The sequence below is a fragment of the Colius striatus genome, assembly GCF_028858725.1.
Source record: "Colius striatus isolate bColStr4 chromosome 26 unlocalized genomic scaffold, bColStr4.1.hap1 SUPER_26_unloc_2, whole genome shotgun sequence".
NCBI classification, from domain to species: domain Eukaryota; kingdom Metazoa; phylum Chordata; class Aves; order Coliiformes; family Coliidae; genus Colius; species Colius striatus.
This window is the reverse complement of record NW_026908396.1, coordinates 17,260-43,836: the sequence shown is the minus strand read 5'-3', so window position 1 is coordinate 43,836 and position 26,577 is coordinate 17,260. Positions and strand designations below refer to the sequence as shown.

Sequence of the window (26,577 nt, the reverse complement as noted above, 5' to 3'; positions counted from 1 at the left end):
CCCTGTAGCCCCTAGACCCCCCGGGGGTTGTGGCATGAGCCATATGGCATCCATACAGCCCCCCCCGCACAGAGTCCTTGGAGGGTACAGGTCCCCTGTGGCCCCCCTGTGACCCCAGGAGACCCCTATAGCCCCCATACATCCCCTCTGGCCCTATGTAGCCCCAGGAAACCCCTATAGCCCCCCATGTGCTACCTATATAGCCCCCCATGACCCCCTATAGCTCCCATACATTATCCATGTAGCCCCAGGAGACCCTACAGCATCCCAGGGGCACCCCTATAGTCCCCCCATGACCCCATATAGCTCCATATGTTACTTAGAGCCCCTGCAGCCCCTATACATCACCCACATAGACCCAGGAGACCCTATAGAGCCCCAGGCTGCCCCTATAACCCCCCAGCCTCTATACAGCCCCAGGATGCCCTATAGCCCCCCCAGCCCCTATAGAGCCCCAGGCTGCCCCTATAGCCGCCCCCCCCCCCCCCCCGCCCAGGGGCACTGGGGCTCCCTGGGCTCTGGGCTCCCTATAGAATCCATACATCCCCAGAGGGTCCCACATTCACCCCCCAGGGATGCACAGGCCGAGGGTGGTGAAACCAAGTAGTTTATTGGCAGCAACTTTGGGGGGGAGGGGCCATATAAAATCAGGGGGGACACGTAGAGAATCAAGGGGGGGCTGTAGGGAATTGGGGGAGGCCCCTCACAGAGCCTAGGAGAAGCGCCAGCATCATTCTACCTATAGTGGGAGGCACCTATGGGTGCTTGGGGGGGCATCCTGGGGTCATGGGGGGGCACCTGTGGGTGCTGGGGTCACACAGGGGTCATGGGGGGAACCTGTGGGTGCTGGAGTCACGGGGGGCACCCAGAGGTGATGGGGGGACACCTATGGGTGATGGGGGTCACACAGGGGTCACGGGGGTGTCCCGGTCACTGCTCGTTTGGGTTGGGGTTGGCGTCAGGATATTTGGTGAGGTCAAAGGTCAGCACTTTGCTGATGACGCAGTCACCTTGCTGGGGGGGGAGGGGCAATTAATGACCCCCCTCTCCCCATCTTCCACCCTCCCTTCCCTCTGCCCTCCCTCCCCCTGCACAGGAACCCCCCATCTACCCACCTTATTTACCTCCCCAGGGCTATTTTACCCCCCTCTCCCCCTCCACTATCTCTGCCCTCCTCTTCTAACCCTCCCCTCTCAGGACCCCCCAAAGCCCATCAGAGACCTCCTAAAACCCCTCAAACCCCCTCAGGGACACCCGAAAGCCCCTCAACCCCCCTTTTTACCCTCCTTCCCCCCTTATTTACCCCCCCAGGGGATATTTTTGTCCCCACCTCAGGGTAAACTCCGATGAGACTCTGGGCTTTGGTGTAAAACTCTTCCTTGAGAGAGATGACAATGGCCTGGAAGTTGGCAGCTGACTGCTCCTTGATGTAATTGGCCACCTGAGGGGACCCCAAAAATGAGGGAGGACCCCAAAAATCAAGGATAGGGGCCCAAAAATGAGGGGATGGGGACAAAATGGGAGTGGGGGGAGCTCTGCAGTGAGATGGGTGGCTAGCAAAGTGGGATGGGGGGGGTCCCAAAAATGGATGGGGGATGCTTCAAAGTGGGACTGGGGACCCCCAGAGTGGATGAGGAACCCCCAGAATTGATAGGAGACTCCCAAAGTGGATGGAGGACCCCTAGAGTGGATGAGGGACCCCCAGAATTGATGGGAGACCCCCAGAGTGGGATGGGAGACCTCCACAGCCACCCCAAGGCTTCAACCCGAGTCCCGTGGAAACAGATTCCGGGAGCCCAGAACTGCACTCACTCCCAAATCCTACAGCTTTCACCCCAAAACTTTCTTCCCCTTCCCTGTGAGCTCCCCAAAATCTCACAGGGGATCCCCAAAACTCCTTGGGGACCCCCAAAGCCCTTACCTTGCCAATGTTGGTGTTGTCCAGGGCGGCGTCAATCTCATCCAGCACGAAGAAAGGAGCCGGTTTGTAACTGAGAAGAGGGGGAAAGGGTCTGAGATCACGGCACAAAAGGAAGGGGAGGGACCCCAAAAATGAGAGGGGGGGCTCCCACCTGTGGATGGCAAAGAGCAGGGCCAGGGCAGCCACTGTTTTCTCTCCCCCTGAAAGGTTGTCCATGGGGCGGAAGCGCTTGCCCGGGGCCACGCAGTTGTAGTTGATGCCGTCCAGGTAGGGCTCCTCAGGGTTCTCTGGGCCCAGGAAAGCCTGGGGGGGGGAAAGAGGGAGGAAAAGGGGGGTTTGAGGGTGAGAGAAGAGGGGGAGAGGGTGGGGGGGGGTCAGGGGGTCATGGGGGGGAGGTGGAGGATGAGGGAGGGGTGAGGAACTGGGGGATGGGGGATGTGAAGAAGGTGAGGGGGTCGTGGGGGACAAGGGGGGGATGTGAGGGGATCTCGGGGGGACATGGGGGAGTCAGAGGGGCCATGGGGGGCCATAGGGGGGTACCTGAGCGCTGCTGTTGCGGGATAGGGCCTTGTAGATCTCGTCGATGTTGGTGGCCACGGACTCGAAGCAGGAGTTGAAGCGGTCGAAACGCTCCTTCTTCATCTGCTCAAACGCCTGCTTGGCTTTCTTGGCGCGCTTGCGGGCTGCCTCGAACTCTGGGGGGGACAGGAGGGAACTGTGAGAGTCAGGACACACTCTGGGCACAGCTCAGGGACGTTGGGGACACTCCCTGCCCCCCAGCTCCTGGTGGCCCCACATCCTCGTGTGTCCCCCTGCACCTCACCATCTGAGGTCTCCTGGAACTTGTCCCGGACGCTCTCCAGCTTCTCCATGGCTTTCATGTTGGGGGCCGCGATGCGCTGCAGGACGCTCTGCTGCTCCGTCAGCCTCTGCTGCAGCTGGTTCATCTCCTGGCGGATCTCCTCCTCGGCCTGGGCGTCCTGGAGCACACAAACCCCCCTCAGGGAACAGGCTGGAGGGGGCTGGTGGTGGGAGGAACCATCAGGAACTGCCTCTGACCTTGAGCTCCTCGGGCAGGTCGCTGTAGTCGATCTCGATCAGGGCCTCACGGGCGTAGAGGCTGGAGCTGCGCTGGGAGCTGCTCACGGGCTCCTCGCTGCCTGCGCTGCCCTGCCAGGGGAACAGGGTCCTTGCAGCTCGCACAGCACAGCTCTCCCCTCGCAGCTCACCAAACAGACACTTTTCCCCTCGCAGCTCACCAAAAAAGACACTTTTCCCCTCAGAACTCCACCGGACCACCTTTTTCCCCCTCCAAACCCCCATTTCCTCCCCCCAACCCCCGTGCTGCCCCCCGCCCCACCTCCTCCTGACTGATGTCGTCCATGGTGCCCTTGGACAGGGGCAGTTTGATGTCCTGCATCTTACAGGCCTGCAGCAGGTTGTGCCGGTCGCTGCGTTTCTGCTCCAGCTTCGTCTCGATGGCCGTCACCTCCTTCTGCAGGTGGGTCATCTCCCTGGAACGCAGTGACCACACGAGAACAAGGTCAAAGGGAGGTCGTGGAGATCCAAATCCTTCCAACCCACCCTCTCCAGCTCCACATCCTCACTTGTTGGCCCCCCCCAGCTTCTTCCTGATCTCGTCCATCTCATGGTTCTTGTCGTTGACCTCGGATTTCTTGGCCAAGTGTTGGTTCTTCAGGTCCTGCAGCTGAGCCATGGTCTCATCGATGATCTTCATGTGCCTCTGCTCCTCCTGCAAACACAGCAAACACACTCTTCCTCCTCCTCCTCCTCCTCCTCCCAGAACCCACCCCAAAAACCCACCCCCACCAAACCTTCTTGAGCTTCTCGATCTCGGCCTCGTCCTTGCGCACGCTCTGCTCCCACATCAGCACCTTCTCCTGGTCTTCTCGAAGCTGGTTGCGTTCAAAGTCCAACTGGATGCCCAGACGGGTCTTCTGGTTCTCAAACTCTAGCCTGGGGGTGATATGGAGGTCTCAGAAGGGGTCTTCAAGGTCTCGGAAGGGTCTTTAAGGTCTTGGAGGAGGCTTTAAGGTCGTGGGGGGCCTCCTCAAGGTCTTGGGGGGGATTCTCCAGGTCTTGATTGCTCCCTGAGGCAACAAACCTCTGCCCCACAGACTTGAGGAGGTTCGTGGGGGCACTTCAGCCACCTCAGGACGTCAGGGATGGGTTTTTGGGGTCAGGTTCTCCTGGAGGAGGGAAGGACTATCCCTAATTTGGGGTGGGGGTCTCCTCACCTCTTCTTGGCGATCTCATTCTGCCTCTTGACCTTTTCCTCCTCGAACTCCCGGATGTTCCTGACCCCGATTTCACGGCAAAACTCCTCAAAAACTTCATCCTCCACCTGGGAAATGGGGGAGGGGGGAGGTTGAGACACTCACAAACCTCCCCTAGTGGCTCCCCCAAATATCCCCTCACCCCAAAAACCCACCCACCTGGTTCATCTTCTCCTTCAGGTCCTTCATCTCCCTCTCCCGGCCCTGGATGATCCTTTTGATGTCGTTGATGCGAGGCCCAAAATTGGCCAATTCACTCTCCAGTTTTGACTTTTCCTGTGTTATAAAGGGGTTAAAAATGAGAACGGGGGGTTCCCAAAGACCCTTCCCCCAAAATCCCACCCCCAGAACCCCAAATCCCCCCTTGAGTCTACCTTGAGTCATTCTCCACCCATAAACCCTCCGTGAATCAGCTTCTAAGAGCTGAGAGCTCCCCTGTGACACCCCAAAAAGGGCAGGAATCCCCTCAAAATGCCCCCCCCCCGAGGTGTCACCTGGAGGTTGAGGGCGAGGTGCCGGGTTTTGGTCTGCTCTAGGTCACTCTGGGAGTATTTGAGTCTCATCTGGAGGCCGTGGGCCTGGGACTGGACCTGGCGCAGCTCAGCCTCTTTCCTCTTGGCCTTCATCTGCTCCTGGGGGGGCAAAGGAGCAGGGAGGAAAAAGGGAGTGAGGGGAGGAGTTGAGGAGCCCCCCTCATGGGGAGGGGGAATGAGAAACAATTGTGGGGGAGGAAAGGAATTTGGGGAGGGGAAAGGAATCAGTTTGGGGGGGAATGGAAACACCAAGGGGGGCAAAAAGCAGACCAAGGGGGGGCAAAAAGGACCAAGGTGGGGACAAAAAGGACCAAGGGAGAGGGGAAAAGGATCAGGGGAGGGGGGAAAAAGGACTAAGGGAGGGGGGAAAAGGGACTAAGGGAGGGGGGAAAAGGGACTAAGGGAGGGGGGAAAAGAGCTTTGGGGGGTGTGTGGGAGGTGGAAAAAGGCCAAGAGGCAGCTTTAAGGTGACAAGGAGCATCCTGAGAGCATCCTGGGGGGGTTTCAGGAACTTGGAGAAGAAGCTCTGAAAAGGGGGAGAGGGCAACTGGGGAGAAGGTGGGGAGGGGTCTGTGTGTGTGTGTGTGTGTCCCACCTTGAGCTCCTCTGTCAGCCTCTCCTTCTTCTCCTTGAGCTTGTCCACAGCCTTCTCGTCCCAGCGCCGAGCTTTGGCCTTGAGGTCACTGGCACCCCCTGAGATCACCCCCGACTTCTGGAACAGGGTCCCGTCCAGAGCCACAGTCTGGGGGGCAAAAAAGAGGGATGAAATGTCTCAGGGGGTGTAGTTGGGGTGGGAGAGCTCAGGGAAGGGAAGAGGGGTAAAGGGAGGGGGATGGAGAATTGGGGGAAGGATTTGGGGACATGGAGCTACAGGTTTCGGGTCAGGAAGCAGTTTGGGGTGCTGGGGAGGAAGCCCTGAGGGTGCTGTCTGAGGGTGTTGAGGTACTGCTGAGTTCCTGTGGGTGCAGTTTGGGGGCGCTGGGATGGGGATGAGCCCCTGAGGGTGCTGGAGTGGCGCTCAGCCCCTGAGGGTGCAGTTTGGGGTGGTGCTGAGCCCCAGGCTGACCTTGTGGCGCTGGTGGCCGCCGAAGGCGATGCGCCGCGCGTCCTCCACGTTGTCGCACACCAGCGCGTTGCCACAGGCGTACTGCAGCGCCTTCTTGATGTGGGGCGGCTCGTAGCGGATCACGTCAATCACCAGCTTCGCCCCCTTCAGCTCTCGCAGCTTCTCATCTGTGGGTTTCACCTGGGGGGGGGGGGTGTGAAAGGCAGAGGGGGGTGTAACCAGGGGGTTTTACCCCGCAACACCCTGGGGAGGTGGTTGAGGGGGGGAATGGAGCTCGTCCCAAGCACGATCCCCCGGATAAACTGCCTGAGGGGTTCAATCTGCTCCCCCCCGAAGTTAAACCGTGCTCATTCTTGACCCCAGAGCTGCTTCTTGACCCCAAACTTGTTGCTTTTTCTTGACCCCAAATTTGCTGCTTCTTAACCCTAAAATTGCTGCTTTTTCTTGACCCCAAACTGTCTCTTTTTGTCCCCAAAGTTGCTCCTTCCCAACCCCAAACTGCTTCCTTATCCCCCAGTCCCTCAGCACCCTCATCTGCGAGGTCCCTCCTTCAGCTCCCCCAACCCCCCAAATCGCTGCCCCCTCCCCTTTTTCACCTCCAGGTAGTCAAGGGGCAGGAAGGTCTCGGGCTCCCCTCGCTGCTCCTTGATGTACTGGATGCAGTCCCGCCCCGTCTTCTCCGAGTCCACGATGATCGCGTCCATGTTCTTGCCCAGCACCTTGGTCACTGCAATCTGGTATTTCTTCTGGGTGGGCTGGCACAGATCGATGAGGCGACCGTACTGGGGAGGGGGGAATCCCAGAAAGGGGAGAAAACCACTCACAAAGTGGGGTCTGGAGAGGTCGGAGGAGTTGGGAGGGCGGTGGGGAGGGGGTTGTTGGTGGGGTGGCTTTGGTGAGCAAAGAGAGGGAGCAGAGATCCACCCACAGCAAGTGGAGAACCATGAGGGAGCAGAGATCCACTCATAGCAAGTGGAGGACCATGAGGGAGCAGAGATCCACCCACAGCACTCAGAGTTCCTGTGGGACCTGCTCTGGCAGGTTGATTTGGATAACATGATCCTTCAAGATCCCTCTAACCCTGGAGGCTCTGTGACCCACATATCTATTTGCTGAGAGATCTCTTCCTTCTCATCTCCACCACAAACCTCTCGTTGGATCCTTCTCTCCCTTGGCCAGTTGAGGAAGGGAAGTGATGGGACAACTTGTTGGGTGTTACCCAACCAAGTCTAAACCCCCCAGCCAAGTCTAAAACCCCCCAAACCAAGCCTGAAACCCCTCCTCCAAGCCTAAATGCCCCCTCCTAGCGTATGTGCAGAGGCTGGGGCTCACCACCGAGCCAGGGTAGAGCCTTTTGATGCTGTCCATGATCTCGGCCTTGCGCTGCTGGCGGCTGCTCTCCTGTCGGTCGATCCGAGCGTCCCCGAGCTGCTCCATCACTTGGTTCAGCTCTTTGTTGATCTCGTCGATGCGACGCTTGGCCAGCTCCACTTCTTCCGTCAATTCACCTTCCAAACGTTTCTGTTCCTCCAGGGATTGTCTGAAGAGGGGGGAGGGAGGGGAAAAGGTGGGTTTTTGGGGGGATCACAAGCGAGTGGGGGAGGCAGGAGCCGAGTCTCACTTGCTGGTGGTGATGTACTCCTCCAGCTTCTCAATGCGCTTCTGGTTCTCCTCGATCTCTCGGAGCTTCTGCTTGATCTTGGCCTTAAGTGGGGATCAAGGAGAAGCTGAAGGGAGGTGGGGGTGGGTTTTTAGGGGTGCTGTGTGTGAGGGGGTTTAAGAGGGACTCTGAGTCTCACCTCAGTCTCCACTTTCTTCCTCTCCTCCAGATCCAAACGATCTTGGTCGGCTTTTTGGTCCCGGTTGAACTTCTCCAGCTCTTGGGCCAAAGTGGCAGCTCGTTTACTGGCTTCTTCCTTCAATCTGTGGTACTTTTTCACCTAAAACCCACAGAAAAGGTGAGGGAAGACCCCCCAGAACCCACCCCATCCTCTCAGGACACAGCCGGATGAGTCCCTTTACCTGGTTCTCCTCCAAAGTCAGGTCTCGCCCTTGGCTTTGACTTTCTTCTTCCATCCTCTCCTCAAACTCCTGCCGGGCTTTTTCCACCGACACCATCTCCTTCTCCAGCTCATCCATGTCTCCTTTCCTCTTCTTATATTGCTTCTGAGCATTCTGAAGAGACTTTTTGGCAGCTTCCAGCTTCTTTATCTTGTGGGAGGTATTTTCCTTGGCTTTGATGTACTGGGGACGCTTCTGGTTGAGCTCAGAATCCTTCTCCCTGTCGGCAGAAAAACCCCAAGGTGAGCTTCAAGTGATCAAAAGCTCCTCACTCAATCCCTCCTCAGACTAGTTTTGTGGTGCCTCACTTGATCTCTTTCTCAATTTGCTGCTGTTCTCTCATCATCTTGCCCAGCTCCTTCTTCCTGTCCTTCAACTCATCCTCCACCCTGTCCATCCTTTTCTTATCTTTATCAATTTCTCTGTTTTTCAAACCCAGTTCTTTGTTCAGCTTCTCGATTTCAGCTTCGTTGTGGTAAAGCTTAAAAAGCTGCAGCTGCACTTGAGCTCGAACCACCTCGTCCTTCAACCTCTGGTAACGATCAGCCTGGAGAAGACGAGGAGAGGAGAGAGAAAAGGGGTGAGGGGGGAGAGATACGATGTCAGAGAGGGGTTGAGGAAGGCGATATGGGTTCCAAACCTCGTGTCAGTCCCCCAGAAATACCTCTTCCTTCTCCTGCTTGGCCTCTTTCCTCTCGGCAGCGATGTTCTTCTTGCGGTGGTAGTTGAACTGAGTGTCTTCCTCTGCCTTCACCATCTCCTTCTTCCTCTTGTCGTACTCCTGTGCCAGCTCCCCCGAGCGGCTGATCTCTTCGAACAAAGCCGTCCTCTCCTTGGGGTTCTTCATGGCAATGGACTCCACAGCACCCTGAGGGAAAAGGGGTTCAGGGGGTTCCCCAAAACCTCACAGGGCGAGGGAGGTTCCCCTCTAAGGAGGAAGAATGGAAAGGACCCCCTCAAATCTTCACGTGGCTCTTGTGAGAGGAAGGGCGTAAAGGGGGTGTCAGGGGAGGGAGGAGATCCTGAATTCCTCCCCCAAACGCTTCTGTGGGGTCCCCCACGGGTTGGGAATGGCAGAAAGGGGGTGTCAGGGGATGGGGAAGTCCCCCCAGAACTCTTCTGGGAGTCCCCTACAGCTGGGAAATGGCAGTAGGGGATTGTGAGGCACCAGATGAGCTGCTGTACCCCACACAACCCCCCACTAAAACATCCTCAAACCCCCTCCCAGCCCCTTCTCCACCCCCTCAAAATCCCACCAACACTCTCCCCCCAATAAAACCAGACCTGGAAAACGAGGAAGTTCCTGGCCTTGATGAGGATGCCCAACTTCTCCAGCTCCTCGCTGTACTCGCTCAGCTGCACCACACGGTTGTTGATCTTGTACTCCGAGGAGCTGCCTGTGAAAACAGGATGGAAAGGGGTTGGGGGGGGGGGGGGGGTCAGAAAGTCTCTGCTGGTTCCTGACCCCAAACCTCTTCTACCCACCCCTGTGCAACCCCCCCTTCGCACAACTCCATCTCCTTCCATCACCTCCCTTCCCACCAAAGACAAGAACCAAGCTCTTCCATCCCCTTCCCGTGGACAGAGGGAACAGTGTCCCAGCCTGGGAGCTTCCTGGCAGGAAAGGGTCAAAAGTCCCCTCCCCACTGCCCCCCACACACCTACCCACGATGACCCTGGCGAAGGTTCGATCCTCAGCCCCCTCCTCGGAGTAAACCATGCTGACAAAGGCTCTGCTGGCGGCGGGTTTCCCCACGGGAGCTCCGTGGATCAAATCCCTCAAGGTTTTCACCCTTAAATTACTTGTTTTCTCCCCCAAAACGAAGCTGATGGCGTCCATCAGGTTGGATTTCCCTGGGGGGGAAAAGGTTAAAGGGGGAAACCAAGGGAGGGGGATACTCAGGTAAAACAGAGGGGGGAGAGGGCGAAAAGAGGGGTGTGAGGGGTGAGAAGGACCCCAAAGACTTTGGGGGGGCGGCCTGGGAGTCAGAAGGGACCCCGAAACTCATGGAGGGGTGTTAAGGGTTACAAAGGACCCCAAAGAGTTTGGAGGGGTCTCAGGGCCCAGAGCGAATCCCCGCACCCCGTTTCCCCCCCCGCCCCACACATGGGCCCGTCCGCCCCGCCGCGGCCTCACCGGAGCCGTTGGGGCCGATGATGGCGGTGAAGCGGCGGAAGGGCCCGATGATCTGCCGGCCCTTGTACGATTTGAAGTTCTCGATCTCGATGAGCTTGAGGAAGCCCATCGCGGTCTCGGGGTTCGGGGGTCTCGGGCCCCGGGCCCCGTCTCAGTGGCAGCGGCGGGAAAGAAGCAGCAGCGGCGGCGGCGGCGGCGTTCCCATTGGCTGAAGCCGCTGTAAATCATAGCTCTCCGCTCCCGCCCTCTCGCTTCTCATTGGCCGACGGCTTCGGTCTGAGGCGCTGAGGCGCCTCGCTCGCCGATTGGCCGGAGCCGCACGTCAGTCATGGGTAATGCCCTCCTCTCTCGCTTCTCATTGGCCGACGGCTTCGCTCTGAGGCTCTGAGGCGCCTCGCTCGCCGATTGGCCGGCGCCGCACGTCAATCATGGGTAATGCCCTCCTCTCTCGCGTCTCATTGGCCGGCGGTTTTGTTCTAAGGCGCTGAGGCGCCTCGCTCGCCGATTGGCCGGCGCCGCACGTCAGTCATGGGTAACGCCCCTCCCCTCTCTCTTCTCATTGGCCGGCGCATGGCGCGCGCGGGGGAGGGGACGGGAAGCGGAACTATGGCCTCCTGCGGGGCCCGAGCGCGGCTGAGGGGCGAGAAGGACCCCGACGCGTTTGAGGGGGCTCCAATAGTGGAGAAGGACGCCGAAGGCTTTGGAGGAGGACCCCGTGGCGATAGGAACGTCGGAGCCGCACGAATCGAGGTCAAAGTCGGAGATTTTGGGCAAGTTTCGGCTTTAATGACTTTGACAGAGAAGCGGGGGGGGGGGATGGTCACCACGAGTCAGGTGCCGCTCGTGCAAGCGCCGCCCCCTCGTGCAAATCCCCGTGCAAACAGCCCCCCGCGAGCCCCTCATCACGAGGTGCAAAAGCTACTCGTGTGACCCCCTCCCCATGTCTTCGTGTGCTCCGTTGTGTCACAAGACCCCCCCACCCCGTGCAAACCCCCTCCCGTGGTCCCCTCCATCCTCGTGCAAGCCCCTCGTGCAAACACCCCCCCGCCCCGTGCACAACCCCACCTACTGTCCCCTGCATCCTCGTGCAAACTCCCCCCCCCATCCTCCTCTGCGCCCCTCCGCGTGGCACAAGAACCCCCCTCCTCGTGCAACCGCAGGTGTGCCCGGCTCAGGGCGGTGCTGTGTGCCGGCGGCAGGGGCACAGGATGCGGCCCATGGCGCGGGACAGGCTGGTGCTGAACGCGGCGTAGATCCAGGGGTTGGTGCAGCTGTTGAGGTTGGCCAGCAGCATCAGGATGGTGAAGGCGGGACCTGGGCACAGGTGGGTTGTGACCCCCCAAATCTCCCCCAGGGATCCCCAAAATCCCCCTCAACTTCCCCCATGGACTCCCCAAAATCCCCCCAGGGACCCCCCAAATCCACCCCAGCGACCCCCCTATAGCCCCTTGCTGCCCCCCAATTTCCCCCCATGCCCCCTCAACTTCCTCCAAAGCCCCCTGTAGCCCCTCAATTTCCCCCCACGTCCCCCGAGACCTCCCCAATTTCCCCTTTAGTCCCCCCAACTCCTCCTAAAGCCCCTCAATTTCCCTCTACAGCCCCCCTAGCCCCCTCCAAAGCCCCCCTAGACCCCCCATAGCCCCTCGATTTCCCCCCAGGCCCCCCCTCACCTTCAACAGGCGCGCGGGGGTCCCACACGGCCCAGAGCTGCGCGCAGAAGAAGGGCGCCCAGCACCCCACGTAGACCCCCAGCACCACCATGGCCATCCGGTGACTTTTGGCCCTGGCTCTGGCCAGCCCGACCCGACGCCCCCCCGGTGCCAGCTCCCTGGTCACGGCCACCTGCAGCCCCCCCAGCAAAGCCGCCGGGGCCACCAGCACGGCCAGGGCCACCCAGGTGACGTAGGCACGAGCCCCCCAGGGCTGGATGAACGTGGCCCAACAATCCTCCTCCCCCGGCCCCACTTCCCTCCTGGCGAAAATCCCCACCTGGGGTAAGCCGAAGAGCAGAGCCAACGTCCAGGCCGTGGCCAGGGGACCCCAGCGCCTCCTGGCCCGGCCCCAAATCCACCCCAACCTCCTCACGCCGGCCCTGGCGCGGCTGGTGGCCACTTGAGCCCATCTGCAGGTACCCAAAGGGCCGGAGCCACTCTGTGACCTCAGGTGACCCCGGCTCTGGCTCAGGGCGACTTGGATCCACCTCGTGGGTGCCCAGGGCTGGGCTGGTCTGGGCTGGGACCCCCCCTCGCTGGCTTTAGACCCATCCTCAGTGGCTTTAGACCCGTCTTTGGTGGCCTGCAAACCCCCTGTAGTGGCCAAGGACCCATCTACAGTGGCCTGGGATCCCCCCTCAGTGGCTTTAGATGTCCCCATAGTGGCCCAGGACCCCTCTGTGGTGGCCTGAGACCCCCCTTCAGCAGCTTTAGACTCCCCCACAGTGACCTGAGACTCCCCCATGGTGTCCCACGACCCCCCCGCTGCAACCTGTGGGCTAGGCGGGGGTGACAGGGACCTCGTGGTGACACTGGGGGTGGGAGGTGTGCCGGGGGGTCCCTGGGAAGATGCGGCAGTGCCATTGTCCCTGCCTTGTTCCCACCCCCCTGCAGGTTCCCATGTCCCATCCCACGTGTCCCTCCGGCCCTGGGCCCCGGCCACATTCCCCCCGTCCCCCTGGGCCCACCCCCAACACCCCCCCATCCCCCACGGGCCACCCCCAGCATCCCCAGGCCCCCCACACCCCCAGCACCCAGGGGGTCTCCATGTCCCGGCTTGGGTGTCCCCACACCCCCCACATCCCTGTCCCGAGCACCCAGGGGGTCTCCAAGTGCCATCTTGGGTGTCCCCAATGTCCCCAGACTCCCCGGACCCCCACCTCCAGCACCCAGGGAGTCCCCACATCCCACTCCCCTTCTCCTTGCTGTCCCCAGACCCCCCGCAGCCCCACCTCCAGCAACCAGAGGGTCTCCAAGTGCCATCTTGGGTGTCCCCAGACCCCGCAGACCCCCACCTCCAGCAGCCACCCCCCTCCCCGCCTCCCCTCTTCGCCCCCTTCCTCCTCCTCTGGGCGCCCAGGGGCCTGCAGATGGCGCGGTGCCTGTCGTAGGCCATGGCCACGGCCACATAGGCCGAGGCGAACATGGCGACGCCCTGCAGGTACTTGGTGAGGCGGCAGAGCAGGTCGGGGCCTCGGAAGCGGTCGGTGACGTCCCACAGGAGCTGCGGCAGCACCTGCCCCCCGGCCACCCCCAGATCCGCCACGCTCAGGTGCCGCAGGTAGCGGCGCAGGGGGGGCGCCGGCCGAGGGCAGCCCCCGGCCCCTCCCCTGGCTCTCGGGGGTCTCAGAGCCACCAGAACCAGGACGTTGCCCCCTAAAGCCAAGGCCAGGATGGCGGCCAAGACCCCCACCTCGGCGGCCGCCAGCGCCGCGTCGCGGGGGGGCCACGGGGTGCCCGAGGGGGCGGGAGCGGGGGTCTGTGGGGAGAAAAGAGGGGGTGGGTGGTCAGAAACCGGGGAGACGTGGATAGAGAAGGGGGTTGGGGAAGGGGGGCGTTGGGTTGGGTTTTTGGTTGGGTAGAGAAAGGGGGTGTCGGGGGGGGTTGGGTAGAGTGGGGGAGGTACAAGGAGAGAAGCCCCCCTCCCCCTGCCCCATTCCCACCCTCCCTGTCCCGCCTGAGCCCCGTTGTACCTCCATTCTGGGGGGAGTCCTGCTGGTTCTGGGGGGGTCCGTCGATTTTTGGGGGGGAATCTGTTGATTTTGGGGGTGTTCTGTCAATTCTGAGGAGAGATCTCTTAATCTTGTGAGTGAACCTGTCGGTTTTGAGCGTGAATCCGTTGATTTTGGGGGTGTTCTGTTGATTCCAAGGGGGAATCCGTTGGTTTTGGGGGTGAATCCAACAGTTTTGGGGGGTGTCCCAGTCCTGAGCACCCACCTCCACCTCCCTCTTGCCCAGTGCTGGGACTGGGATCAAACTGGGCTGGACTGGGACAAACCAACCCCCTCTCCCACTCTGAACCCTCCCAGTGGGGGGGGACCCCCTGCTGAGCTCCCACCTCCCCCGGGGTGGGGGTTGAAGTTCCTTCCTCATTCCCCCAGATCTTGATAAGAGGAGCAGAGCCGCCCCTCCTCCACAGCCTCAGGGCTTGTTTTGGGGGGGGGTGGGGGGTGCTACAAACAACCCCCCCTGACCACCCCCTTCCTCCCTGAGCCTTCCCCCAGAGAGAAGCAGCAGCAGCAGGTCAGATCCCAGCATGGTTTATTGCCTGGAATTGGGAGAGCTGGCAGTGGGGGGATTTGGGGGTCAGGGCAGGGTTGGGGAGTCGCTCAGGCTTGCACGGGGGCACCCCCCAGCTGGAACAGCTGCTGCTCCCAGTCGCTCATGAGGGACAAGTGCAGCGGCCGGTGGCAGGATGAGCAGGACGGGCCGGGGGGAGCTTCGAGGGGCAGCCCAAGAGCCCCCCAGCATTGGGCCAGGCGGTCTGGGGGGGACATAAAACAGAGGGTTGGGGGTCAGGGGGGAACTTGTATGTGGGGGGGGGCAGTGGGACCCCCATCTCAAATCCCCCATGTCCTCCCCCACCTTCACTAACCCCTCAGGACTCACCCCATGTCTCCCCCATATCCTCCCACCCCATCCCCCCATGTCTCCCTCATATCTCACCCATATCCCCTCCAAGTACCCCCATTCCTCTCTCACGTCCCCCCATATCCTCTCACCCCATATCCCTCCCAATATCCCCCATGTCCCCCCTCACCCGAACCCCCCCATGTCCCCTCCATAACCCCTCATATCTCATCCCCCGCGCCCCTCACCCGCCAGGTTCTCCATGGCGTCGGGCCCGTGGTGGGGGGTGGGCGCCAGGCGCAGCAGCTCCATCCCCCTGGGCACGGTCGGGAAATTGATGGCTTGCACGTACAACCCGTGTTCCTCCAGCAGCAGCCGGCTCAGCCTCGTGTTGGCTTCAGCGTCCCCCACCTACACCGCAGAAAACATCCCAAAATCAACCCCCAACCCCCAAACTCCCCCCAACCCCCCCAAAGCCCACCCCTTAACTCTCACCCTGACGGGCACGATGTGGCTGGGTGAGGGCAGGACCGGCAGCCCCCTGTCCCTGAGCAGCAGCCGGAGGTGCTTGGCGTGTCTCTGGTGGGTTCTGCGCAGGAGCCCCCCCTCCGGGCCCCCCAGCACCCGCAGCGATGCCAGAGCCCCCGCGACCACCGCCGGCGGCAGCGCCGTGGTGAAGATGAAGCCGGCGCCGAAGGAGCGGACGGAGTCGGCCAGAGCCGAGCTGCTGGCGATGTACCCGCCCACGGCCCCCACTGCCTTCCCTGGGCAGGGGACGGCGGGGGACGGGGGTCAGGGGGCCTCCAAAGCTCCCCACAGCCCCCTAGTGCCTGGAGATGCCCCCAGAGCACCCGAATGGCTGGAGATGCCCCCAGAGGCCCCTAGTGCCTGGAGATGCCCTCAAAGCCCCCAATGGCTGGAGATGCCCCAGAGGCCCCTAGTGCCTGGAGATGCCCTCAAAGCCCCCAATGGCTGGAGATGCCCCCAGAGGCCCCTAGTGCCTGGAGATGCCCCCAGAGCCCCCCAATGGCTGGAGATGCCCTCAAAGCCCCCCAATGGCTGGAGATGCCCCCAAAGCCCCCCAACTCCCTCTCCCCTACCACCTTTCTATAATGGGGGGGGGCCTTCACCTCCTTAACCCCCCCAAATCACCCCCCAGGGTGCCGATGACGTCACTGTTACGCATGACATCATCACTCCCTGTCCCCATATCCCTCCCCCCCATACCCCTCCGTGTACCCCCAAAATCACCCCCGGACCCCTCAAAATGCTCTCCCCCCCCCCCCCGCCAGTTTCAGAAGGACTCACCCAAGGTACCGGAAACGATGTCGACCTTGTGCATGACGTCATCGCGCTCGGCGACGCCGGCGCCGCGCGCCCCGTAGAGGCCGATCGCGTGCACCTCGTCCACGAACGTGAGCGCGCCGTGCGCGTGCGCCACGTCACACAGCGCCCCCAGCGGCGCGACGGAGCCTGCGTGGGGCGGCCGAGGGGCGAGTTGGGGGGCGAGTGGGATTTGGGGGGACTGAGGGAGGGTTTAGGGAGGTTTGAGGGATTTTAGGCGGGATTGAGGGGGGTTTAGGGAGGTGTGAAGGGTTTTACGGGGGATTGGGGGTGTTTGGGGAGGATTTTCGGGGTTCCCCCACTGACCGTCCATGGAATGAACCGACTCGAAGGCCACGATCTTGGGGAGCCCGGGGGGGCTGCGCTGCAGGAGCTGCTGCAGGTGCTCGGGGTCGTTGTGGCGGAAGATGTGTTTGGGGACCCCGCTGCGCCGGATGCCCTGGATCAGCGAGGCGTGGTTCCCCTCGTCCGAGAACACTTCGCAGCCTGGGGGCACCCGAGACCCGTGGGGACGGGCAAGGGGCACCCGGGGGGGTGGGGGGGTCTCGGGAGTTTTGAGGCAGTCTCAAGGGGGTTTTGGGAGGTTTCAGGAGGATTCTGAGGGGTCTTAGGAGGGTTTTGGGGGGGGTCTCAAGGTGGTTTGAGGAACTCCAAGAGGATTTTTGGGGGAGTCTCCTGAGGGTTTTGGGGTATCTGCTAGCTGCCTTTACCTGGCAGGAGCCGAGCCAAGGTCGCCATGGCTGTGTCGTTGGCGGCGAAGCAGGAGGAGAAGAGCACGGCGCGGGGTTGCCGGTGCAGCTGGGCCAGCGCCCGCTCCAGCGCCCCGTGCAGGGGAGATGTCCCCCCGATGTTGCGGGTGCCCCCCGAGCCCAGCCCGTGGGCAGCCAGAGCAGCTCTGTGGGTCACGCACATGGGGTGGGGGTCACCGGGGGGGATTTGGGGCTGTTATGAGGGTCTTTAGGGGTTATAGGAGGGTTTTGGGGTGACCAGGGAGGGATTTTGGGGTCCCAGGGTGAGTTTTGGGGAGGTGGGTTTTGGGGTGCAAACCTGGCGGCCTGGAGGACTTTGGGGTGTCGGCTCATGCCCAGGTAGTCATTGGAGCACCAGAGCTGGATGGGTCGGGGGGGGGACCCCAAAATCCCCATCGGGGGGGCATCCGCCCGGCGCCCCACGGCCGTGAAGACCCTGTAAGTGTGGGTTCGCTTCAATCCAGCCAAACGCCCCCCAAAAACGGCCTCGTAGGGAAAAGCATCCTCTGGGGGAGGGGAGAAAGGAAAAGGGGGGACCCCCCCAGAAACAAGTGAGGAGCACCTCAAAAGTAGATTTAGCCCCCCCCCAAACTGCCCCTGACACTGCATAAGCTGCCTTGTGCTGATCTATAACCTCCCAAAGCAGCCCCCCCAGGCCTCCCTGCCCTCCTAAACTGACCCTATTCCCCCTCCCGGAACAGGGACACCCCAAAACTTCCCTTATACCCCCCCAAATCCCTCCTATCCCCCCAAACTCCCTCTTTACCCCCCCAGATGCCCCTTATACTGACCCTATACCCCCCAAGCCCCCTCACCAGGCAAGTTGTCATCCAGTCTCCTCTCAGGAATCTCCTCGGGGGTCTCCTCCAGGTCCAAGAGCCAATCGAGAGAGGCTGCAGGGGGGGTAAAGGTCACCACAGGCCCCCTTTTTTTGGGAGAGATATAGAGGAGGTTCCTCCCAATCCTTTTTACCTTGTTCAGGGGGGGCAACGTCCTCCTGCACCTCAGGAGCGGCTCGTTGGACAAAGCGGGGACCCCCCCCCACATCAATGAAAGGGCAATGGGCAGCCAAAGAGGGGTCACCTGTAATTGGGGAGGGGAATTAAAGTGCATTCAGACATCAAAGGCTCCCCTATAAAGTTGGGGTTCAAAGGAGGGGGGTGGTTTTACCTGGTTGTGGGTATGGGGGGGCCGTAGCCAGGGCTCGGATGAGCCAGGGGTGCCGAGCCAGGACGGGGCAGCGCAGGAGGGCGGCCATGGTGCCGTGGGAAAAGGGGTTTAGGGAGGGTAGGAGGGGGTGTGGGGGTGACACCCCTCCCCCATTTGCCCCCACCCATCTCATAATCAACCCCCGCCAGGAGGGAGGGAGGGAGGGGGGAAGGTGGCAACCTCCACCCTGAGCTTATCAAAGGCCTGCAGCCGGCTGCCATCGGCCACATGATGCGGCTGGAGGGGGCGATAAGGGGGATACACGGATGCTACAGCAGCACCCTGTCACGGTCTGGGGGGGCACAGACTCCCAAACCCACCCCCAAGGGGGTAAAACTCCCTGTACCCCACACCCCAGACACTCTTTGGGGGTGCCTAGATCCCCCCCGGATCCCAGTCCCTCGTGGGCAAGAAGCCAATGGCATCCTGGGGGCATCAAGTGTGGGCAGCAGGGCGAGGGAGGTTCTGCTCCCCCTCTACTCTGCCCTGGTGAGGCCTCATCTGGAGTCCTGTGTCCAGCTCTGGGCTCCTCAGCTCCAGAGGGACAGGGAACTGCCGCCTGGCCCAAGCTGTCCAGGGAGGGTGTGGAGGCTCCTTCCTTGGAGGTCTCCGAGACCCGCCGGGACACGTTGCTGTGCGACCTGCTCGGGCAGGAGGGCTGGACTGGATGAGCTCTTCAAAGCCCCTTCCATGCCGCGATTCTATGAAAAGCGTGAACTGCCCTGCACGACAAATCCCGGCAGGTTCCGGGCGCTGCTTGGCCGCTCCTGAGCCTCTCTTAATCAACTACAGGGATAAATAATGAGCCGCCCTCCCCCTTCGAGCCGCCCCTCGCCGCCCCTCGCCCCGCCTCGCCTCCCCTCCCCTCGCCCCGCCTCCCCTCGCCTCACCTCCCCTCTCCCCGCCTCCCCGCCCCTCCCCTCCCTTCCCTCTTCCCGTCGTCCCTCGCGCCGCCATGTTCCTGCAGTGCTACACGGACGAGCGCGGCTGCCGCGTTTACACGCTGAAGGTACCCGCGGGCGGCGATCGAAACGCTCCGGGAGGGCTCCGCAGCCTCATCTCACTCTTTTCTTCCTTTCTTTCCCTTCCTCCGGCCCCGCAGAAGGTGTCCCCGGACGGGCAGCCCACGCGCTCGGCGCACCCGGCTCGCTTCTCCCCGGACGACAAGTTCTCCCGGCACCGCCTGACGTTGAAGAGGCGTTTCGGAGTGTTGCCCACTCAACAGCCGCGGCCGCTGCTCTGAGGGAGAGGCGGCGCGAGGATGGGGGAAACGGAATAAAAACCGAATGAACCGCGCGGGGGAGGGAAATAAAGGAGCCGCGTTGTGCGGGCGCCGCCATGTGGTACGGACTCATCGTGGTTCATGGGGTGTGAGGGAGCCGCCATGTGGTACGGACTCATCGTGGTTCATGGGGTGTGAGGGAGCCGCCGCGTTGTACGGACTCATCGTGGTTCATGGGGTGTGAGGGAGCCGCCATGTTGTACGGACTCCATCGTGGTTCATGGGGGGTGAGGGAGCCGCCATGTTATACGGACTCCATCGTGGTTCATGGGGGGTGAGGGAGCCGCCGCGTTGTACGGAATCCGTTGTGAATGCCTCTCGGCGGCCCCTTCGCTCCCGAGAGCCCTCGTTAGCATGTCTCCGCCCCCGAGGCCGCCGGGTGGGTGGGGCCTGGCGGAGCGGCGGTTCGCGGGACTCGCTGGGACTGGGATGGATGGGGACCCACTGGCACCATCCTGTCGGGGTGCTGAGCAGGTCTCATTCTTGCCGGAGTGCTGGGCGGTCACTCCATAGGTCACAAAGTGTGAATTTAGGATTAAAAAGAGTGAATTTGACACAGCTGAGTCCTCAGAACCAGCACTCTATGGTCCGGAAGCCCTGTAGAGTCCAGAAGCGACTGTCAGTCCTCCAGAAGCAACATTCTACGGGCCGTAAGTCCTCCAGGAATCGACTGTTAGTCCTCCGGAAGTGAGTCTATGAGCCAACGGTCCTCCAGAACCCGGAAGCGACTGTCAGTCCTCCAGAAGTTACATTCTATGGGCCGAGCGTCCTCCAGAGCCCGGAAGCGACTGTCAGTCCTCCGAGGTCATACGGCCGAGGTGCTGAGCAGGCACCATCCTGCCGGGGTGCTGAGCACTGGTGCCGAGTAGGCCAAATCCTGCCGGGGTGCTGAGCGGGAACCATCCTGCTGGCATGCTGAGCAGAGGGACTGGGAGACGCTGGGATGAACTGGGACACAATGGGACATACCAGTATGAAATGGAACTGGGACACACTGTTGTAATGGGTGATGGTAAAAATTGTTATTGTTGAGCAAATCGAGTGGGATTCAGTTGTGTTGTGCATGTTGTTATAAGCAATGACTCTGTTTGTGTAAGTTTTATTATGTCTTGTAATAGTAGTTAAGTGGTTAAGCCAACACCTGGGCAGCGCTGGGAAGGTGCAACAAAATAGCGAAACTTCAAAGGCAGGAACACCCAGCAACATTTTTCACCAATCTGGAGCTGGTAGATGAGCCAGGACGACGCGTGGACACTGTCAACTGTCAACCAGAGACCGATTCCTCGCAGTGTCCCAGCCCATGAAGGGGGGGGAAAACATATATAAGGACATGCAAAGAATGAATGTGTGTGCCGTGGCGGAACTGTTGCACTTCCCCCGGTCACCCAGCGCTGTTTGCCCTTTTATCGCTTGCTACAATTGGTTTAATAAAATTCTGTTTGGTTAAGAAAGCTTTAGAGGCTGATTCCTCTATAACACTGTTACAAACTGGGCTGGACTGGGACACTGCTCTCAGAGCTGTAACCACAGGCATCACCATTTCTGCCCATTCCCAAACCACAATTCCAACCCCCTGCCAGCTCAGCTCATTCCTCTGCTCACACGGCGAGTCCTTGTTGAGTCTGCTGACATTTCCATTGTTGGTCAGTGCAAAGCTCCCACATTCATCCCTCCTTTTCCTGCCGACACCGTGTCTGGAGCCATTCTGCTCCCGCACCGCTCTGCTGGTGGCCTCCAGCCATCCTGCAACCCTTTCAGTGCATCCCCTGTGGCCGTTGCAAGTTTCCTGCCTTATCCTCAGCCAGATTCAATCACTCAACACACACCTCGATGTCTCAGACACCCAGTAGCCCCTTCACCCTGCCGGGAGAGACACTGTGTGGTTACCAGCGCCCACAGAGAAAACAGGAGGCAGCTGAATGTCTTTGCTCCGCAGAGCAGGAACGGCAGCTTTCATTTCCCCATGCAGTCCCTTCCCGGTGTAGGGCAGTTGTACATCTCATCCCCTGTGGTCCTTTTCTCCCTCCTGATGGAAAGGGAAGCGCTTGTGCAGCGGCTGTTCCTGCAGCACACGCAGAGCAGCTGCTGTGGTTCAGGCTCCGCACTGTGTGTTTAACCCCTTCAGCCCAGGTCTCTGTCTCCACACCCGGTTTGAATCGCAAAGGTTTGTTTCGAATCTGTGTCACATTCAGGCCTTAATTCAAGGGGCTTTCTCCTTCTCACAGGGACCATCCCACATTGGTTTGTACATCAAACCAGCCAGGCCACCAAATGTGCTCCCAAGAAAGACGAGACTGTCCTTTGTTGCTGTTGTGTCTGAGACACATGCATTTCTCTTTATCATTCACCCTCCTGTGAGTCCCCACATTTCCAGTCAAATATTTGACAAGCACCAACTGCAATAATCTCAGAAGTTCTCCTTCCAGCCTTGTTTGTCCAACTAGTCACAGTTTTCTTCCCCTGTACAGTCACCCCTACACCTTAATAGCTCCCGTGGGAGCTATCTCCAACCCCCTGCATTTTGCCTGCTCAGCTCCTATTGAAAATACAGGCTGCTGGTAGAAGTTCTGCCACTGCATCTGGGAGCTACAAGAAAGCAGGTGAGGAGACCCCACCTACAGTGGTAAGTAGGTCCCTGTGTAGCCTTTTCTTTTTTAGCCTTTTTCATCCCCTTGCAGTCACTCCATCAGAAAATGTTGTTACATGTCCATTTGTATTTTGCCCATGCTGGAGATTTTGTGGTCAGAATTGGTGTTCTCTTTTCTGAACTATGGTTCTAACTGCCTCACGAGCGATAACAAAGTTTATAGGAACAACATTTAAGAGAATAAAGTTTAAATCCTTACCCCATCACATTATCCATCTTCAGAATGCTTTTCTACTAGAGAAACAAACCTCTTTTCTTTTCAGGTAAGAGAAGCTTTTTCCACACAATGCTTCACACACAGCAATCCACAGACAGAGAAGAAACCAAAGGGCTGTTCCCCTGGAAGCCTTTATGTGTGCCGGCACTGGCTCCTCCCCTCTCCCAGGTGTCGGCGTTCAGAGCACTGGGGGTGGGACTGGGGTATAAGAGGCTCGGCCCGTGCCGAGGGAGCTCATTCTCCTGCTGGGTTACTCTTGAGTAGGTGCTTTGGCTCTTTCTCATGAGGGAGCTCAGCTGCTTGGGTAGAGGCTTTTTGCTGTGGAGATAAGCAGAAATAGCTGCTTGGAGTTAAGCATCTCATAGAAACTGCAGCTCAATAGGTATTTTCAGGTCAGTAATTTCACATCCAGCTTTCAGAGGTAACAAGAGGATTTTACAACATGCTTTGTTTTTCTTTCAGGTGTGTTGTGTTTTCCTGGACCTTTTGACTTCAGTGAATACAACACTTTATTTTGTTCTACCTTTTTGTTTTGAGCTGTGGAAGCTGCTGATATCCTTTCCTTTACCGGGAGACAAGGTGAGATAGTCTCAAGGGGTTGATAATGAGGAACTCCTATGCACATATGTGCCTTTGTGTGATCTGCTCTCTGAGGTTCTTCTCTGGCAAGGAGTGGGACTAACGTGTTCTTTTGAGAGCCTTTCTGACCCTTGTGATCCTGTGAAAGCAGAGAGCAGGTAAGGTAGAGCTCCTGTCAGTGCACAGGAGAACAGCTCTTGCTCTTTCTACATCGTACAGAGACCCCCGTCCCTCTCAGAACTTCTTCAGCAGCTTACAGAAGGCTCCTTGGAGATGGACCCATGTCAGAATTCATTTATTCTGTGGCTTCAGAGAGAAGCTGAGAGTCCAGGGGAAGATGGAAGATGAGAATTACCCGCAGACTCCAGTCAGAATAACACAGAGTTCCGGGCCATGACCTCCAAGGACAGGGATGTCGGGCAGGAGCAGGTTCTTTTCCTGAGAGATCAGAGGAGAAAAAAAGCTTTTCAAGTTTGGGGGCCCAGGCACAGCAGGGGAAGGGAGGTCCCAGGGTGTGGAAAGAGGCGAATGGACGGCTCCAGCCCTTCCCAGAGGACGTGCGGTAGGAGGGGCCGGTGCCAGAGATGCGGCCCATGGGTTCTGCTGCGATTTGTGTCTCTTTTAGATGTCCAAGAGGAACCCGATGACTGCAGGAACATCTCAGCTGACATGGTCAGAATCAACCCTTTGGCCCTGTGAAAGCAAGGTACCGGGAGGGGGAGATGGGGTGGGGGATCGCAGGTCGGGGGTTTAAAGGGAGCGGAGGGGAGAGGCCCTTTGGCAGCCATCTCCTCCGGGCAAGGAAGGGGAGAGGGTCAGCTTTTAGCAGGCAGCCAGTGTGCCCTGGGCAGGGCGGCTCCAGCCTCTGTGTGTCATACCAGAGTCTGTTTTCTGTGTCTCGGGACTTCCTCGAGTCCCCTAATCCTCTTTGTGCTCAAGACTCAGATATCATCGCTACCGTCTCAAAGGATGATTCTCAGCATTCCGGTGCCGATCTGGAGCCGCTTTTCTTGCATAAGAAGCTTAAACCTTGGATCAATTTTTGTCTTTTGAAGTTTTCTATCGGTCCCGTTCCACAGCGTCGGCTGCTGTGCTTCAGAGTCATCCTTTTCCAGTCTAGTTCCCTTCATCTTCACGTTCTTCAGTCTCGAAGCCAGAGTTCTCATGCATCCATCATCTCTCTGGACAGGAACTTCTCATCCCGGGCCGTTACCTTTGCCCCTGTGTGGGGCTGCCCTAGAGCCTCCTCGCTTTGCCATCGCAGCCTCACGGGTCTTTTTGCTCAGTGGCATTTCCAGTTCGGCGTTCTGTTGCCGGGATTTGTCTCCTATTGTATGTCAGCATGCACGTTCCCCCTGATGTTGGTCTCAGCACGTGGGTGTCGGGCACGGAGCCGCTCTGCCTGGAGGTCTGAGGCCCAGCATTAGGGGTTTGCTGTAATGACAGGCTGGAGTTGAATTCAGAACAGCTTTGTAGAGTGTTGAGCTCTGGAACTGTTTGTCTGTGGTTGGGCTCTTGGGTGATTTGTTTTCTCTCTGTTTTCACAGATGTAGAGAAAAAAGCTGCGCCCCAGAGAGCGACCTGGGGATGGAGAGGATCAGCGAGAGAAGGTGGGCGATGGCGTGGGGCGAGAAAGAAAATGGGGATGGGCGGATGTACCGCTACATGATGCTGTGTTTGTGTTCTGTTTTGAGGGTTCGAAGGCACGATGGAGGCAGGACACGGGCACCGCAGAGGACTCTGCCAGGTGAGCACAGACCGGGGGCTAAAGCAGCTGTTTTCAGGGGCCATCGGTGATGAAGTTACCAGATTCCCTTGTTTGTGTTTTGCAGGAGGTCCCTGAACCTGACGCAGTGGGACCGAATGACCCATGTGGAGGGCTAGAGGCCAAGGTAAAGGAGCCAGAGATGGGGATCCCTGTGGGTTGGTTCAGTATCTCGTTATGTGTTTTAGTTTCCTATTTGTGTTTTTTGCGGATGCCATAAGATACCTCAGAGGGGTGAAGCCACTCACCGAGGAGGAGGCTGAAAAGGTGAGGCAGATGTGATCCCTGATGGTGTTTAAAACTCTCTTGCTGCAAGGCAGTGAAGTATTTTTCTTGTTTTTTCAGGGGCTGTGAGGACAGCCTCGAGCATTTGCAGTGAGCCAGGCCGGTAGCGAGGAGGGTGTCGGGGATGGTGCCTTCGGAGAAGCATCACGGTTATTTTCTGTCTTTGAGTCTCAGGCACCTAAGGGACAACAGCAGCAGTGTTGGACTCTGGAACGAACCGGTAAGTGGAACCTCTCAGGCTACGGGGAGTGGTTGTCAGAGCAGAGGTTGACATCTGTCACCTCCAATGCTCACGACTTGCCCCACTTGTGGGGTTTCTTTTTATCTCTTTGCAGATGCCCAAGAGGAGCGTGGCGCCCGCAGGCAGACCCTGGTTTTAGTGGAGATGGGCTTTAGACTATACAAGAGTTAAGTTGAGGGACGGGATTGGGGAGGGAGAGACGAGGGGCAGACAGTGTCGGGCATCGTAAGGTGGAGGTTCTAGGGGAGCAGAGGAGAGAGGCTCTTCGGGAACCATCTGGTTTGGGAAAGGGAAGGGTTAGGGTGAGCTTTTAGGAGACAGCTAACATAGGCCGGGCAGGGCGGCTGCAGCCTCTGTGTGTGTGTTGTCCTGTAGTCTGTTTTCTGTGTCTCAGAACTTCCTCAGGTCCCGAAATCCTCTTTGTGTTTGAGGAGCAGGGCAGGCAACTCGGGCGTCATCCCTACGGTCTCATATCGCGGTCCTCACCGTTCCTGTGGCGGTCAGCCACCGCTTTTCTGGCATCAGAAACCATGGATCGGTTTCACATCTTGAAGTTTTCTATCGGTCCCGTTCCATGACATCAGCCGCTGCGCTCTCGAGTCATCCTTTTCCAGACAGAGTCCAGTTCCCTTCATCTGTGGCTTTCTCAGCCTCGAAGCCAGACTTCTCATGCATCCATCATCTGTCTGGACAGGAACTTCTCATCTCAGGCCGTTACCTTTGCCCCCGTGTGGGGCTGCCCCAGAGTCCCCCGGCTTCAGCATTGCAGCCCCACGGGCCTTTTTGCTCAGTGGTCTTTCTGGTCCGGCGTTCTCTCTATATTTGTGTGTCAGTGTCCACTTTTCCCCCAATGTCGGTCTCAGCACGTGGGTGTCGGGCTCGGAGCCGCTCTGCCTGGGGGTCTGAGGCCCAGCATTAGGGGTTTGCTGTAATGACAGGCTGGAGTTGAATTCAGAACAACTTTGTAGAGTGTTGAGCTCTGGAACTGTTTGTCTGTGGTTGTGCCTCTGGGTGATTTTTCTCTCTGTCTTCACAGAGGACACAAACTGCGCCCCAGAGAGTGACCTGAGGATGGAGCAGATTGGCGAGAGAAGGTTAGCAATGATGTGGAGCGAGAGGGAAGAGCGCGATGAGTGAATGTACCGCTACATAATGCTGTGTTTGTGTTCTGTTTTGATGGTTCGAAGGCACGATGGAGGCAGGACACGGGCACCGCAGAGGACTCTGCCAGGTGAGCTAAGACCAGGGGCTAAAGCAGCTGTTTTCAGGGATCATGGGTGATGAATTTACCAGATTCCCTTGTTTGTGTCTCACAGGAGGACCCTCAGCCTGATGCAGCAGGACCACATGAGCCAGGTGGAGGGCTAGAGGCCAAGGTAAAGGAGCCAGAGATGGGGATCCCTGTGGGTTTGTTCAGTATCTCGTTATGTGTTTTAGTTTCTTATTTGTGTTTTTTGCAGATGCCATAAGATGCCTGGAGGGGTGAAGCCACTCACCGAGGAGGAGGCTGAAAAGGTGAGGCAGATGTGATCCCTGATGGTGTTTAAAACTCTCTTGCTGCAAGGCAGTGAAGTGTTTTTCTTGTTTTTCAGGGGCCGTGAGGGCACCCTCCGGAGCATTTGCAGTGAGCCGGGCCGGTAGCGAGGAGGGTGTCGGGGCCGGTGCATTGGAAGAAGCACCAC

General features: G+C 59.2%; 4 protein-coding genes across 5 annotated transcripts; 1 reads left to right on the top strand and 3 right to left on the bottom strand.

Moving 5' to 3' along the window:
* Positions 1-591: 591 nt before the first annotated feature.
* On the bottom strand, positions 592-10,228 carry SMC1A (structural maintenance of chromosomes 1A). Its single transcript, XM_062019659.1, has 25 exons — positions 10,016-10,228; positions 9,544-9,732; positions 9,163-9,275; positions 8,543-8,746; positions 8,187-8,425; positions 7,840-8,098; positions 7,617-7,757; positions 7,439-7,521; positions 7,150-7,357; positions 6,414-6,599; positions 5,818-5,997; positions 5,347-5,493; positions 4,713-4,850; positions 4,378-4,494; positions 4,180-4,286; positions 3,757-3,898; positions 3,529-3,674; positions 3,282-3,435; positions 2,981-3,091; positions 2,745-2,901; positions 2,462-2,616; positions 2,073-2,224; positions 1,922-1,991; positions 1,331-1,441; positions 592-1,014 (listed from the first exon to the last, which is right to left on the bottom strand). Exons 1-25 carry the CDS (start codon positions 10,122-10,124, stop codon positions 931-933), a joined length of 3,702 nt encoding a protein of 1,233 aa, XP_061875643.1. The 5' UTR covers positions 10,125-10,228; the 3' UTR covers positions 592-930.
* A 907-nt stretch (positions 10,229-11,135) lies between these two features.
* Positions 11,136-14,169, bottom strand: LOC133629036 (uncharacterized). Its single transcript, XM_062019649.1, has 5 exons — positions 13,701-14,169; positions 13,023-13,486; positions 12,808-12,811; positions 11,686-12,685; positions 11,136-11,329 (listed from the first exon to the last, which is right to left on the bottom strand). Exons 1-5 carry the CDS (start codon positions 13,704-13,706, stop codon positions 11,187-11,189), a joined length of 1,617 nt encoding a protein of 538 aa, XP_061875633.1. The 5' UTR covers positions 13,707-14,169; the 3' UTR covers positions 11,136-11,186.
* An 82-nt stretch (positions 14,170-14,251) lies between these two features.
* Positions 14,252-18,626, bottom strand: LOC133629034 (5-aminolevulinate synthase, erythroid-specific, mitochondrial-like). Of its 2 annotated transcripts, XM_062019645.1 has the most exons (10): positions 17,841-18,625; positions 17,643-17,753; positions 17,486-17,563; positions 16,969-17,176; positions 16,632-16,816; positions 16,228-16,407; positions 15,886-16,050; positions 15,073-15,341; positions 14,826-14,988; positions 14,252-14,491 (listed from the first exon to the last, which is right to left on the bottom strand). In XM_062019645.1, the coding sequence occupies exons 1-10, from the start codon at positions 18,010-18,012 to the stop codon at positions 14,337-14,339; spliced, it is 1,686 nt and encodes a 561-aa protein (XP_061875629.1). In that variant the 5' UTR covers positions 18,013-18,625; the 3' UTR covers positions 14,252-14,336. The 2 variants fall into 2 exon arrangements, with proteins under 2 accessions (XP_061875629.1, XP_061875631.1); XM_062019647.1 differs by lacking the exon at positions 16,228-16,407 and having other exon boundaries at positions 17,841-18,626.
* A 151-nt stretch (positions 18,627-18,777) lies between these two features.
* NOP10 (NOP10 ribonucleoprotein) lies at positions 18,778-19,222 on the top strand. The gene is made up of 2 exons (XM_062019648.1): positions 18,778-18,888; positions 18,982-19,222. Exons 1-2 carry the CDS (start codon positions 18,835-18,837, stop codon positions 19,120-19,122), a joined length of 195 nt encoding a protein of 64 aa, XP_061875632.1. The 5' UTR covers positions 18,778-18,834; the 3' UTR covers positions 19,123-19,222.
* The last annotated feature ends 7,355 nt before the right edge of the window (positions 19,223-26,577 follow it).

Excerpts from the sequence above, each read along its gene's own strand:
- SMC1A (XM_062019659.1), bottom strand. The coding sequence starts at position 10,124 with ATGGGCTTCCTCAAGCTCATCGAGATCGAGAACTTCAAATCGTACAAG. Across the intron at positions 9,733-10,015 it reads CATCGGCCCCAACGGCTCCG|GGAAATCCAACCTGATGGAC; the intron begins GTGAGGCCGCGG and ends TTTCCCCCCCAG. Across the intron at positions 3,092-3,281 it reads ACGACATCAGTCAGGAGGAG|GGCAGCGCAGGCAGCGAGGA; the intron begins GTGGGGCGGGGG and ends TTCCCCTGGCAG.
- LOC133629036 (XM_062019649.1), bottom strand. Across the intron at positions 11,330-11,685 it reads CCCCCGCGCGCCTGTTGAAG|GTCCCGCCTTCACCATCCTG; the intron begins GTGAGGGGGGGC and ends ACCTGTGCCCAG.
- LOC133629034 (XM_062019645.1), bottom strand. The coding sequence starts at position 18,012 with ATGAGATGGGTGGGGGCAAATGGGGGAGGGGTGTCACCCCCACACCCC. Across the intron at positions 16,408-16,631 it reads CTTGGCTCGGCTCCTGCCAG|GCTGCGAAGTGTTCTCGGAC; the intron begins GTAAAGGCAGCT and ends GGGTGCCCCCAG. Across the intron at positions 16,051-16,227 it reads GTCGGTTCATTCCATGGACG|GCTCCGTCGCGCCGCTGGGG; the intron begins GTCAGTGGGGGA and ends CGCCCCACGCAG.
- NOP10 (XM_062019648.1), top strand. The coding sequence starts at position 18,835 with ATGTTCCTGCAGTGCTACACGGACGAGCGCGGCTGCCGCGTTTACACG. Across the intron at positions 18,889-18,981 it reads GCCGCGTTTACACGCTGAAG|AAGGTGTCCCCGGACGGGCA; the intron begins GTACCCGCGGGC and ends CCGGCCCCGCAG.